Source organism: Marmota marmota, unplaced genomic scaffold (genome assembly GCF_001458135.2).
Source record: "Marmota marmota marmota unplaced genomic scaffold, marMar, whole genome shotgun sequence".
Classification (NCBI taxonomy): Eukaryota; Metazoa; Chordata; class Mammalia; order Rodentia; family Sciuridae; genus Marmota; species Marmota marmota.
This window is the reverse complement of record NW_026000101.1, coordinates 11,859,854-11,874,203: the sequence shown is the minus strand read 5'-3', so window position 1 is coordinate 11,874,203 and position 14,350 is coordinate 11,859,854. Positions and strand designations below refer to the sequence as shown.

The window sequence follows — 14,350 nt, the reverse complement described above, 5'->3', positions numbered from 1 at the left end:
ACAACAGAATGCATTACAATTCATATTACACATATAGAGCACAATTTTTCATATCTCTTGTTGTACACAAAGTAGAGTCACATCCTTCGTGTCTTCGTACATGTACTTAGGGTAATGATGACCATCACATTCCACTCTCTTTCCTACCCCTATGCTCTCTCCCTCTCCCTCCCTCCCCTTTTCCCCTTTGACCTATCTAGAGATCATTTAATCTTTCCATCCCCTGCCACCACAGCATATTATGGATCAGCATCCTTAAATCAGAGAAATCATTTGGCATTTGGTTTTTGGGGATTGGCTAATTTCACTTAGCATTATATTCTCCTGCTCCATCCATTTACCTGCAAATGCCATGATTTTATTCTCTTTTAATGCTGAATAATAATCCATTATATATATATATATATCACATTTTCTTTATCCATTCATCTACTGAAGGGCATCTAGGTTGGTTCCAGAGTTTAGCTATTGTGCTGCTATAAACATTGATATGGCTGTGTCCCTTTAGTATGCTGGTTTTTTAAAAAAAATATTTATTTTTTACGTGTAGATGGACACAACACAATGCCTTTATTTTTATGTGGTGCTGAGGATTGATCCCGGGTCCCGCCCTTGCTAAGCGAGTGCTCTACCGCTGAGCCACAATCCCAGCCTCTAGTATGCTGTTTTTAAGTCCTTTGGGTATAGATCCAAGGAGTGGGATAGTTGGGTTAAATGGTGGTTCCATTCCCAGTTTTCCAAGGATTCTCCATACTGTTTTCCATATTGGCTGCACCAATTTGCTGTCCCACCAGCAGTGTATGAGTGTACCTTTTCCCCCACATCTTCGCCAACACTTATTGTTGTTTGTATTCTTAATAGCTGCCATTCTGACTGGAATGAGATGAAATTTTGAGTAGTTTTTATTTGGAGTTCTCTAATTACTTGAGATGTTGAACATTTTTTCATATATTTGTTGATTGATTATATATCCTCTGAGAAGTGGGTGTTCAGTTCCTTGGCCCATTTATTGATTGGGTTATTTGTTTTTTTGGTGTTAAGATTTTTGAGTTCTTTTTTTTTGCCATACGATTTATTTTTATTTTTTAATTTTTTTTTAGTCATACATGACAGCAGAATGTATTTTGACATATAATACATACATGGAAGATTTTTGAGTTCTTTATATATTTGAGATTAATGCTCTATCTGACATGCGTGTAGTAAGAATTTGTTCCCAATTAGTAGGTTCTCTATTCACCTCACTGATTGTTTCTATTGCTGAGAAGAAGCTTTTTAGTTTGAATCCATCCCATTTATTGATTCTTGATATTAATTCTTATGCTATAGGAGTCTTATTAAGGAAGTTGACGCGATGGAGATTTGGGCCTACTTTTTTCTTCTAACAGATGTAGTGTTTCTGGCTTAATTCCTAGGTCCTTGATCCACTTTGAATTGAGTTTTGTGCAGGTGAGAGATAGGGGCTTAATTTCATTTTGTTGCATATGGATTTCCAGTTTTCCTAGAACCATTTGTTGAAGAGACTGTCTTTTCTCCAATAGTATGGTTTTGGCGCCTTTGTCAAATATAAGATAACTGTAATTATGTGGGATAGTCTCTGTCCTATTCTGTACCATTGGTCTACAAGTCTATTTTGGTGCCGATACCATGCTGTTTTTGTTACTGTTGCTCTGTAGTATAGTTTAAGGTCTGGTGTGGTGATGCCACCTGCTTCATTCTTCTTACTTTAGCTATTCTGGATCTCTCATTTTTCCAGATGAATTTCATGACTGCTTTTTCTATTTTTATGAAGAATGTCATTGGGATTTTGATTGGAATTGCATTAAATCTGTAGAGTGCTTTTGATAGTATGGTCATTTTGACAATATTAATTCTGCCTATCCAAGAATTAGGTAGAGCTTTCCATCTTCTAAAGTCTCTATCTTCTAAAGTCTTCTTTAATTTCTTTCTTTAGCGTTCTGTAGTTTTCCTTGTAGAGGTCTTTTACTGCTTTTGTTGATTCCCAAGTATTTTATTTTATTTATTTAATACCTTTATTTATTTATTTTTATGTGGTTCTGAGGATCGAACCCAGGGCCTCGCACATGCTAGGCGAGTGCTCTACTGCTGAGCTACAGTCGCAGCTCCTATTTTTTGATGCTATTATAAATCAGGTGGTTTTCCTCATTTCCCTTTCAGAGCATTTGTCACTGATATACAGAAATGCCTTTGTTTTATGGGTATTGATTTTGTATTCTGCTGCTTTGCTGAATTCATTTATTCTAGAAGTTTTCTGGTGGGATTTTTTTGGGTCTTCTAGGTAGAGAATCATATTGTCAGGAAATAGTGCCAATTTGAGTTCTTCTTTACTTATCCGTATCCCTTTAATAACTTTCGTTTGTGTAATTGCTTTGGCCAGTGTTTCAAGAACTATGTTAAATAGAAGTGGTGAAAGAGGGTAATCCCTGTCTTGTTCCAGTTTTTAGAGGGAATGTTTTCAGTTTTTCTCCATTTAGAAAGATGTTGGTCTGGGACTTAGCATAAATAACTTTTATGATGTTGAAATATGTTCCTGTTATCCCCAGTTTTTCTAGTGTTTTGAATATGAAAGGGTATTGTATTTTGTCAAGTGCTTTTTATGCATTTGTTGAGATGATCATATGGTTCTTTAAGTCTGTCGATATGAATTACATCTTTTGATTTCCGTATGTTGAACCAACCTTGCATCCCTGGATGAAGCCCACTTGATCGTGGTGTACTATATTTTTGATATGTTTATGTATACGATTTGCCAGAATCTTATTAAGAATTTTTGCATCAATATTCATTAGAGATATCGGTCTGAAGTTTTCTTTTTTTGATGTGTCTTTGCCTGATTTTGGAATCAGGGTGGTATTGGCTTCATAGAATGAGTTTGGAAGTCTTTTTTCTATTTTCTGAAATAAATTGAAGAGTATTGGCATTAGTTCTTCTTTAAAGATCTTGTAGAACTTGGCTATGTATCCATCTGGTCCTGGGCTTTTCTTGATTGGTAGGCTTCTGATGGGTGTCTTCTATTTCATAACTTGAAGTTGATTTGTTTAAATTTGTGTATTTCATCCTGGATTCAGTTTGGGCAAAATATGACTCTAGAAATTTGTTGACGCCTTCAGTGTTTTCTATTATATTGGAGTACAAGTTTTCAAAATAATTTCTGATTATCTTCTTTATTTCTGTAGTGTCTGTTTTGATTTTCCTTTTTCATCATGTATGTTAATGATTTGTTTTCTCTCTCCTTCTCTTCGTTAACATAGTTAAGGGTCTGTAAATTTTATGTATTTTTTTCAATGAACCAACTTTTTGTTTTGTCAAATTTTTCAATTTTTTTTTTGTTTCAATTTCATTGATTTTAGGTTTGATTTTAATTATTTTCTATCTTCTGCTTTTGGTGTTGATTTGTTATTCTTTTTCTAGTGCTTTGAGATGTAATGTTAAGTCATTTATTTGTTGACTTTTTCTTCTTTTAAGGAATGAACTCCATGCAATGAACTTTCCTTTTAGAACTGCCTTCATAGTGTCCCAGAGATTTCGATATGTTTTATCTGTGTTCTCATTCACCTCTAAAATTTTTTTATCTCCTCCTTGATGTCTTCTTGCAACCCATTGTTCATTCAGTAGCATGTTATTTAGTCTCCAGGTGTTGGAGTAGCTTTTATTTCTTATTTTATCATTGATTTCTAATTTCAATCCATTATGATCTGATAGAACCCAGGGTAGTATCTCCACTTTTTTATATTTGCTAAGAGTTGCTTTGTGGCATAATGTATGGTCTATTTTAGAGAAGGATCCATGTGCTACTTAGAAGAAAGTATATTTGCTTGTTGAAAGATGAAATAGTCTATATATGTCAGTTAAGTCTAAGTTATTGATTGTATTATTGAGTTCTGTAGTTTCTTTGTTCCGCTTTTGTTTGGAAGATCTCTCCAGTGGTGAAAGAAATGGGTTAAAGTCACCCAGAATTATTGTGTTGTGGTCTGTTTGACTCTTGAATTTGAAAAGTGTTTGTTGAACGTGGATGCTCCATTGTTTGGGGCATATATATTTATAATTGTTAAGTCTTGTTGGGGTTTGGTTCCCTTGAGCAGTATGTAGTGTTCTTCTTTATTCCTTTAGATTAACTTTAGCTACTTTATTTGAAGACTACTTTATTTGATATGATGATGGAAACCCCTGCTTACTTTCACATTCCATGTGAGTGGTATGATTTTTCCCAGCCTTTCATCTTCAATCTGTTGATGTCTTTTCTTATGAGATGAGTCTCTTGGGAGGCAGCATATTTTGGGTCTTTTTTAAAATCCAATCTGCTAATCTGTTTCTTTTGCTTGGTGAATTTAGGTCATTAACATTCAGGGTTATTATTGAGACATGATTTGTAATCCCAGCCATTTTTTAAAAATTTTTGATATTTAAGGTGACTTGGTTTCTCCTCTGATTAGATTTTCCTTTAGTGTAATCCCTTCCTCTGCTGATTTTTATCATTGTTTTTTATTTCCTCTTCTTGGAATATTTTGCTGAGGATGTTCTGTAGTGCAGGCTTTCTAGTTGTAAATTCTTTTAACTTTTGTTTATCATGGAAAGTTTTTATTTCATCATCAAATCTAAAGCTTAATTTTGCTGGATATAAGATTCTTGGTTGGCATCCATTTTCAGAGCTTGATATATGTTGTCCATGATTTCCTGGTTTTGAGTGTCTTGGTTGAAAAATCTGCTGAGATAAGAATTGGTCTTCCTCTATGTATAATCTGATTCCTCTCTCCTGCAGCTTGTAAGATTCTATCCTTATTCTGAATATTCTGAACTAGGCATTTTCATTATAATGTGCCTTGGTGTAGATCTGTTGTAATTTTGTACATTTGGTGTCCTGTAACCCTCTTGTATTTGGTTTTCCAATTCATTCTTCATGTTTTGAAAATTTTCTGATATTATTTCATTGATGAGATTATGCATTCCTTTGGTTTGAAACTCTGCGCCTTCCTGTATCCCAATAACTCTTAGATTTGGTCTTTTGATGCTGTCCCATAATTCTTGGATGTTCTACTCATGTTTCCTTACCATCTTTCCTTACCACCTTGTGTGGTCAACTTTATTTTCCAGATTGTATACTTTGTCTTTATTATCTGATGTTCTGTCTTCCAGGTGATCTAATCTGTTGGTGATGCTTTCTATTGAGTTTTTTTTTTTTTATTTGGTTTATTGTTTACTTCATTTCAAGGATTGCTGATTTTTCTTTTTTTCTTTTTTTAGAATCTCATCCCTTTCTTGAAATAATCTTTTGCTACCTGTATTTGCTCCCTTATCTCTTTGTTGGTGTGATCAATGGATGCCTGTATTTGCTCTCTTAGCTGTTTATTGGTGTTATCAATTATTGCCTGTATTTGCTGTCTTATCTCTTTGTTGGAGTGATCAATTTTTGCCTGTGTTTGCTCTTTTAGGTCATTCTTTAATTCAGAGATCATTTTAATTATGAATATTCTGAACTCCTTTTCTGGCATTTTATCAACTTTGCTGTGCATGGGTTCTGTTATTGTAGTATCCTGGTTTGTTTGGGGGCACTTTCCTCCCCTTTTTTTTCATGTAGTCTATGTGTCTTCCTTTCTTGCAATGAGGATCTGAGATATTTCAGTTTCTACTCTATATTCTTATAGTGTCTGTGCAGATTGTCTACATCTCACCTTGATGTTAGGCTTCCACACCCTGCTGGTGTCCCTCAGTGTGTGCTACTGCAACTAAAGGTGGCGGTGGCAGTAGCCAAGGTTACTTGAGATAATAGTGGAGGTGCCCCAAGATGGATGCAATGTTTTACACAGATGGGGCTGAAAGGGTGGGCCTTACACTGTCTTTGGGATGCCTGCTCTGAGATGCAGCTGCTTCTATCTAGGCCCTGTCTATTGTCAAAAAGTAGAGGCTATCGCATGGGGATGGCTATGAGGATGGCTATGGTGATGTTTGCAGTGTCCCAAGATGGAAGTGGGTTAGGCTTGGGCTCCCAGGTGGAGGTCAGGGTGGCGGACTTGGACCTACCCTGGGCCTGGGTCTATGTTCTTGTGGGTGGATCTGGGCTGAGTCTGAGCTCTCACAGTGGTTTGCTGGTTGGAAGAGGTGGTCCTGTGCTGCAGGTCCATTGGGTGTCTGCAGGTGGCGGGATGGACCTGGGCCTACTCTGAGACTGGATCCAGAGCAGGTTAGTGTGGCCAGCTTAAGCCTTTTCTCTGAAATCTTTCTTCTGTGACATCTCTAGTCTGTTTGTTCACACTTTATATATATCTACGCATATAAATACTGTATTTTATTTATCTTACATGTCTGCTTCCAGCCAGATCAGTGATTTCTCAACCTCAGGATACTATTGTCCTGCCTAGGGAGGTATAACATAATCTCAGGGTTAGGATGGAGTGATGTGGGCTGGAGAAGGTGTGTGTATTGACTACAGATATAATCTAGAATTATTCTACTTCATTATGAGTAGTCATAGTGTTTATTTAGAAATTTGAAATGACCAAGGAAGGCATGATATTTTTATATTTATTAAAATTAGACATGGGTTGAAAAAGAGGTTGGGAGTAAGTGTCTCATGCACTGGGAACATGTCTTATTTATCATTTTATTCCTAGCATGTGTCATGGTGTCTGGGACTGAATACGCACCAGTGGGTGGATATGGAATAGAAGGAATAAGGAAGTGTTTTCCTAAGAAAATTTGGTCTAAGAACAATGTTCAATTAATTCCCTTCCTTGTTTTTTGTTTTTTTTCCCTATTGATTTACTCTTTCTTTTCCTCATCACTTAGGGAAGATGTCACTTTATGGCTAATTAATCAAAATTGAACTCAACTGAAGACATTTCCACAAAAGCCCATGAAAATTTTGCAATCAGTACTGCATACAATCTATGTTTTTCTCATTTTTCCTGTTTTTACCATATCTGGGAATTTGTTGTCTAAAGGAGATTGAAGGGAAGGGAGCTGGGTGTTGTCTTTCACTCCAGAGAACTATTTGAAGTATGGATTCTCTAGAATAAGGGTATTCTCTCTCTTGTAAAGTGCTGTGTGATATTCTTCACTTACATTCTCTGTGTGTGTGTGTTTTTTTTTTAACAACTCCATGCTGATTATGCCACAGTGGTACCTACTTTTCAATGTGATTTTGTTGTATGTTGGTTCTTTTAGCATTATAAAATACATATTTTACACTAATTTCATTTTAGATTGGCTATTTTCTGAGATTCCTCCTGATAAGATTTTCTAGAAGTAATAGTTAATTTCATCAGAGAGATGAAACACTCAGTCCTGAGCTCCTTTGCTTCCAAACCTCTGGGCTTTCCTCTCCTCTCGCTACCTGTTGGCTTTTGTTCGTTATCCACAGATTTCATTAAGAAGATTTATGGAGCAAGACTCAAAGCTCTTTTCCTGCCTTTGTGATGAAGCAGCTTTTTCATTATTCCTCTCAAGCTTTAACAAAATTAAATATTCTTTCACCTTTTAAATGAGTGAATTAAAATTAGTTATTTATATTTAACTATTTATAATATTTATTGGTCTTCACTCTGTTGTACCTGGACATTTTCTGAATGGGTTAAAAAAATTTGAGCTATAGATAATTATGTATCCAAGTCACATTTGAGAGAGGCATAAAATATGTTAGATAGCAAAAAAAATGATAGCAAAATATAAGAAAGGGACTGTTATGATAATGAATATTACAGTTTTATTTTTAAAAAGAAATTTTACTATTTGAAAGCATTAAATTTCCAGTAAAAGTGTTTATATTTATTGTTTCTCTTTTCAGATAATGGTTCTGGATCTGGAGAAGGAGGTAAGTTTTAAGTACTTCTTAAAGGGCATTTGTTTTGTTGTACTTTTCTTTTTAACAGCTTTGAGATGTAATCAGATACCACTTGGTTCAGCTGTTTAAAGTGTACAACTTGGTGACTTTTAGTATATTCACAGAGTTGTACATTTCACTACAATTAACTTTAGAACATTTCATATCTAGAACGAAACCATTTGCCCCTTAGCCATTATCCCTCACCACTGCATGGCCCTTGGCCCCAGCCATTCCCTAGTTTATGCATTTTTCACTGAAGGTGTGTTGTCAGACTAAGAAGAAAATGCTGTAGCCTCTGTTAAATTGAGGCTGCACAAAACTACTTCCTCTTGAGATCATCCACACAAAGGAGTTTAGCTTGGGTCAGAGTATTTGTGATTCTCTCCTACTCCTTGCTTCCAAAATTTTGATCATAAGGAATTTTTTTTTGGGGGGGTGTGTACCAGGGATTGAACCCATGGGTGCTTCATGCTGAGCCATATCCTCAGCCCTTTTATATATTTTGTTTAGAGACAGGGTCTTGCCAAGTGGCTTAGGGCCTCTCTGAGTTGCTAAGGCTGGCTCTGAACTTACAATGCTCTTGCCTCAGCCTCCTGAACCACTGGGATTACAGTCATGTGTCATTGCGCCCAGCTCTATCATTAGGAATTTTTAAGGTACAGGGTCATAATACTCAGAGTCAGTTTTGTATAGAAAAGGGAGAACTTATAGAATAGTTCCAGTGAAATTTAGAGTTTAAACCCTTAAAATTTCCTAATGTTTTGGGGCTGGGGATGTGGCTCAAGCGGTAGCATGCTCGCCTGGCATGCGTGTGGCCCGGGTTCGATCCTCAGCACCACATACAAAGATGTTGTGTCAGCCGAAAACTAAAAAATAAATATTAAAAGTTCTCTCTCTCCCTCTCTCCCTCAAAAAAATAATTTTTTTCTAATGTTTTAATTTTTATTTTACAAATATATGAGCAAATTAATATTTGGCAGTAGCAAATAATAGAGTTTAAATGGTCAGAATTAAGAATGACTAAACTAGGGGGCTGGGGATGTGGCTCAAGTGGTAGCGCGATTGCCTGGCATGCGTGCGATTGCCTGGCATGCGTGCGGCCTTGGTTCGATCCTCAGCACCACATACAAACAAAGATGCTGTGTCCGCTGAAAACTAAAAAAAAAACCTCTCTCTCTCTCTCTATCTCTCTCTCTGAAAAAAAAAAAAAGAATGACTAAACTAGGGGCTGGAGTTGTAGCTCAGTGGTAGAGCACTTGGTTAGTGTATGTGAGGCATTAGGTTCGATTCTCAGCACCACATATAAATAAATAAAGGTCAGCAACAAAAAAAAATTAAAAAAAAATGACTAAACTATTTCACAGTCTAGTGAGGTTTTAATTCTATCTATTGTATGAAAAATAATATTTGAAGTACTATGAGGATACCGTAAAAGAACACTCATGCTGGGAAGATTTGCTCCAAATGTAAGCTACAGTTATGATCATTCAACACCACATGAAACCCTATTCCAGACTACACCTTACTCTGTATTTCATAGATTTCTAAAATTCAAGAGTTGAAAAGGACTTGGAAGGTTATCTAGAGAACAGAACAATCATGAAGAAGTTCAAGAATAGCAGCTTCAGCCAAAAAGAAAGTGATTAAAGCTGTTGAACTATGAATTTGATTTATTTTTATTTTTACTTTTTTGGGTACCAGGGATTGAACTCAGGGACACTCAACCACTGAGCCAAACCCCTAACCCTTTTTTGTATTTTTAGAGACAGGGTCTCGCCAAGTTGCTTAATGCCCTGCTAAGTTGTTGGGGCTGGCTTTGAACTCCCAAACCTCCTGCCTCAGCCTCCCGAGCTGCTGGGGTGGGTTATAGGTGTGTGCCCCTGCGCACAGCTAGAATTTGATTTAAATGGACATATTCAAGCAGAACTTTATAATGTGTGAAGGATCAGCCCATGACTTCTAGATCTTAGAGCTAGAAAGGATTTTAAGAGATCAGGTCTAGATCCTGTGGTCAGATATTCAGTCAAAAAGTTGTTCTTGTTCCTGTGATAAAAGAAGTGAGAATAGTTTTCAGGAATTGCTAATATGAAACGGTATTGGATATCTTACTCTAAGGAGGTAAGTTGGTCCTTTTTAGGAGTATGAATTAGAAAGATTAGTAGTTTACTTAAATTAATATATAAATCTTAGTGAGCTATTGGTGGTACTAGTATTTCATAATGTTTTGAATCCTCAGAATTACTTAGGATTATGATCTCTGAAATCTTCCTGGAAATATTTCTACTTAGAGTGCAGGCAAACACACCAAATTGGAAGACTGGAAGTATTTATACTTAGCATGGTATTTCCTTTAAAAATTTCTCCCTTCCTCCCTTCTGTTCTTCCTATTCTTCCTTTCTTTTTTTTCCTCTCTCCCAGGGCCTTGTGCATGCTCAGCAAGCACTCTGCCACTGAGCCACACCCCCAGACCTTTTTAAGTTTTATTTTGAGTTGCTCAGGCTGGACTTTGAACTTGTCATCCTCCTGCCTCAATCTCTCAAGCAGGTGGGATCACAGGCATGCACCACAATTCCTGGCTTCCTTTTAAACCTTATTTACTGATTGATATCATTTGAATTGTATTCTTTCCTGAACAAAATTGAGAAATCTCTTGAGTGAATTGAAATTGTTAAATTGGCCACAGTGCTGATTCCCTGCCTAGTCTGAGATTATCATGATATGGATCCACTGAGGTTGAGACCCATGTATGTAGGATCTCCTCAGGTATGGGATGTGAGCTGAGTGCTAGTATTTCTGCTGTTTTTTTGTGCTGGGTCATAGGTGCCAAGGGACCAAGTAGGCAAAGGGAAAAAAGGTCCTTTATAAAAAGACCCCTTTCCTTTTCAAAATTTGGAGACAGATATTTGTTTTAATTCTGGAATTAGTTTTTATGTAGTTAGAAAGGCAGGTATGAAACTAATGTGAGGAAAAGGGTGGAAATTAAATTCTGTGGTCTTCAAGCCTTGTTCTGCTAACCAGCATTATACAGATTTATTTCAATAGAAGGGTAATTACAGAACTGAATTTATTGCCTTTTGGGGGGTTGTGTGTTAGGAATGAAACCCAGAATTACTTTTTAATCCTCTCTCTTACTCAGTGTTACACGGTATTTTTTTTAAAATTTTTTTAGTTGTACATGGACACCATGCCTTTGTTTTGTTTATTTGTATGTGGTGCTAAGGATTGAACCCAGTGCCTCTCACATGCTAGGCAAGCCCTCTGCCACTGAGCTACAGCCCCAGCCCACATGGTAATTTTTAAAAAAACTTTTTTTTAGTTGTCAGTGGACTTTATTTTATTTATTTATATGTGGTGCTGAGAATCGAGCCCAGTGCCTCACTCATGCTAGGCAAGCACTGTACCACTGAGCCACAATTCTAGCCCACATGGTAATTCTTTTAAAAGCAATTCGTTATCATATCTATTTTGCTAGCAACAATACTTGTGTTACAGGTTATATTGTATTCATTATTAACAGCATTGATAGATTTTGGAAGTGACTCTTTGCAAGAGCTGGGGCTATTTTTCCCCAGAAACAGGATAATGGGTAATGAAAACATGAAATGTATCTGGAAAGGATCCCAACGTTTGGTTGAAAGTTTAATTTCTCTTTTTAAACAGAAGAGGAAGGGTCAGGGGCAGAAGCTCACAGAAAACACTCCAAGTGTGGACCTTGCAAATATAAAGCTGAGTGTGATGAAGATGCAGAAAATGTTGGGTGAGTTGACTGAGGGAAAGGGATAAACTTAGAGGTTGGTCCTCAGCATGACTATATTTATAGAAAGGTATCATTTGCCTGGTTCTGTGTATTTTGTGCTTTATGTATTTGTTAAGTTTAATGCTAGTCTTAATGACTTTTCTCTTAAGTTGATATGATATGTAAATAAGTTTGTTATATTTTAGACAGAAAATCCATTTATAGTTTTTGGATATTACCTGTGGTTTTTTTTTTTCATTGATAATTTTATACTAGCTGCTAATTTTGTTAACCCAACCTGCAATTTTGAATTATCTTAGTACACTTTTAATTAATATCTATAACAAAAACAACTTCTCTTTTTCTTCTCTTTCAGTTTTATACAGAAATCTTTTCATATTTTCAGTGTGTTAAGTAAAAAATTGTTTCTACAAATCCCTGCTGACATTTTTGTTTTTCTCATGATCAGCCTTCACTAAGGCTGAACAAAATGACTAGAAGCATTGTCCAGTTTTCCTCTTACTCCCTGGAAGATAGGGGTTCTCTGGTAGAATAGTGATAATGTAGACATTTATCAACAGTCATGTTTGGTTTCCCTTTCATCAGTATTCTGTTCACTTGTTTCCAGTTTCATCCTTCTTTCATTTTCCTACAGTGCCTGCTTTATGCTTGTTTGATTTTAAAAGTTTGCTGACTTTAAGACCTGATTGCACAAATGCATCTTGTTTACTTCCTCCGTTTCCCCTTAGTGCATATTTCAAAATGCTTATTTTACAGAGATTTGCACTTTCTTTTCCTTACTTTTACATATTTTTGGTGTGTATTTTCCAGTCCCATCTTTTATTCAGCCCTTGAGTGCCTTTCACAAAATAGTAGTAATTAGATCTAATTAGCATTAATGCCCAAAGGGAGTATTAAAAATCAAGATCATTCCATTTTCAGTATTTATGGTACAACATCAACTATTTGGATGGCATTTGGTAAAATTAAATGCCTGATAGTTCAGTGTAGGTGAAACTTGGCAAAAGATAAGCAAGTTCAGTGAGAAGTGAATTCAGTAAGACCTGAATTTACTGTATTTCTGTCCTTGGGTCATTTGGACTGGCCTGTGTCTGCTCAGTTCAACCAGAATGATTTGATTTGGGAGAAAATTTTCCAAGCAGATACTAGCCAGTAGAGCAAGAGAGATGATGGGCAATATGGACTTTTAGAATGAAAAGAAAGAAAAGATGAAAGATATCTTCTTCTTGATTTATACTCATGGCATGATGAAACACCCATGTGTGTGTATGTGTGTGTGTATGCAGTCTACAGTATAGCTATCAATGATTGATTGGCTGGCTCTGTTGATCTGTTTTTATTCCTTTGACAGTACCTCCATTCAGCCTTATTTTATGTATTGCTCTGCTGTCATTTTTCATTCCTAAATAGAAGGAGCTAGAGGTCTTTTACTTAGAAGTAAAACAGATTCCAGCTAGTTGCAAAGGTAGTCCCAAATATGATATCTGTATGACAAAATACACATCTTTATGTGAATAAATGCCTCATAAAATGTATCATATTTTCAATCAGAGCAACTCTGTTTTATGTACTAATAATGTATGTGTTTTGGCTTAAAATAACACATACATTAAATTCTGTGTATCTTGAACTGTAGCTCTCATTCTTGTACATGCAGGCCCTAAGCACAAGGGAGTGGGCATAGACCACGAAAGGCTTACTGATAGTAAGGAACATATAGGTCTTACCATCAGGGAAGGAGCACAGAGACTGGGATCGCAGTCAAGACCACACAATAGTCAAAAAAGCTTGAGGAAGTAATTGATACCTTTATCTAGAAAATAAAGGATGAAACTAAATTCTACTATAGAATTTCCTTTTGTGTCTTAAAAGGAAATTTTAAGAATATTGAACCTTTTAGTCTATAAAACATTTTGATTGCAGTTAATTTAACAATGTAAATATATCTCAACAATCATTTTTAAAAATTTAACTTTTAAATGAACCGTAGCAACAAGAAAGATATATGGAGGTTATATAACTCCTTCAAGGTACTTTCATTGTGCTATCCATGATTGGCACCAAGTGAAAAGTAACATCATCACCTAAGGATAATTTTTACCTAGCTAGCTAGACTTTTTAGGTGTGCAGAAATACGACATTAGCCATTAAGACTCAAATATGCATATGTAAACCTATTACTTAAGATGTTATTTATTGTCATATAAAAAGGCAAACTTTTTGTTTTAAATTTTTTTTTATTATTATAAACTAAGCACTCTTGTCATGAATTATTATAAATGCCATCAGAGTCATTATTAAGGTTGGGTAGGATCTTTTAGTTTGATCTTCTTATTTTACGGATGAGGAAATAGGACCAAAACCAGGGTTTTGATGGAGTGGATTCTCCTATCTTTTATAAACTTAGGACAATGTTTTTTTGGACCTCATTTGCATAAGTTGTCTTTTTTTTTTTAAATTACTGAAAAGAATGCTTCTTTCTTTCTTCAAAGTAGCTTCCTGGCAATTTTTTTTTTTTTTTTTTTTGGCAGGCGGTTGCTTTGTGTGTTTTGGCTTAAAATAACTGCATTATTACTTTACAGTTCTGTAGAGTAGAAATCTGACACAGGTTGGTCTCTGAGCTGGGATCAAAGTGTCAGCAGCACTACATTCTTTTCTTAAGGCTCTCAGGGAGAATCTGTGCCTTTAATCTTTCTAGCTTCTAGAAGCAGCCCTTATGTTTTGGTTTGTGGTCCCTTCCATCTTCAAAGCCA

The 14,350-nt window shown here is 35.9% G+C and overlaps 1 protein-coding gene across 3 annotated transcripts in view; it reads left to right on the top strand.

Moving 5' to 3' along the window:
* Window positions 1-14,350, top strand: part of LOC107147750 (myb/SANT-like DNA-binding domain-containing protein 3) — a 137,840-nt gene that overhangs the window by 79,462 nt on the left and 44,028 nt on the right. For all 3 annotated transcript variants that reach the window (XM_015492262.2, XM_048783299.1, XM_048783300.1), the window contains 2 exons: window positions 7,802-7,828; window positions 11,501-11,597. In XM_015492262.2, coding sequence (XP_015347748.1) covers window positions 7,802-7,828; window positions 11,501-11,597 — 124 coding nt within the window. The remainder of the gene's footprint in view (window positions 1-7,801; window positions 7,829-11,500; window positions 11,598-14,350) is intronic.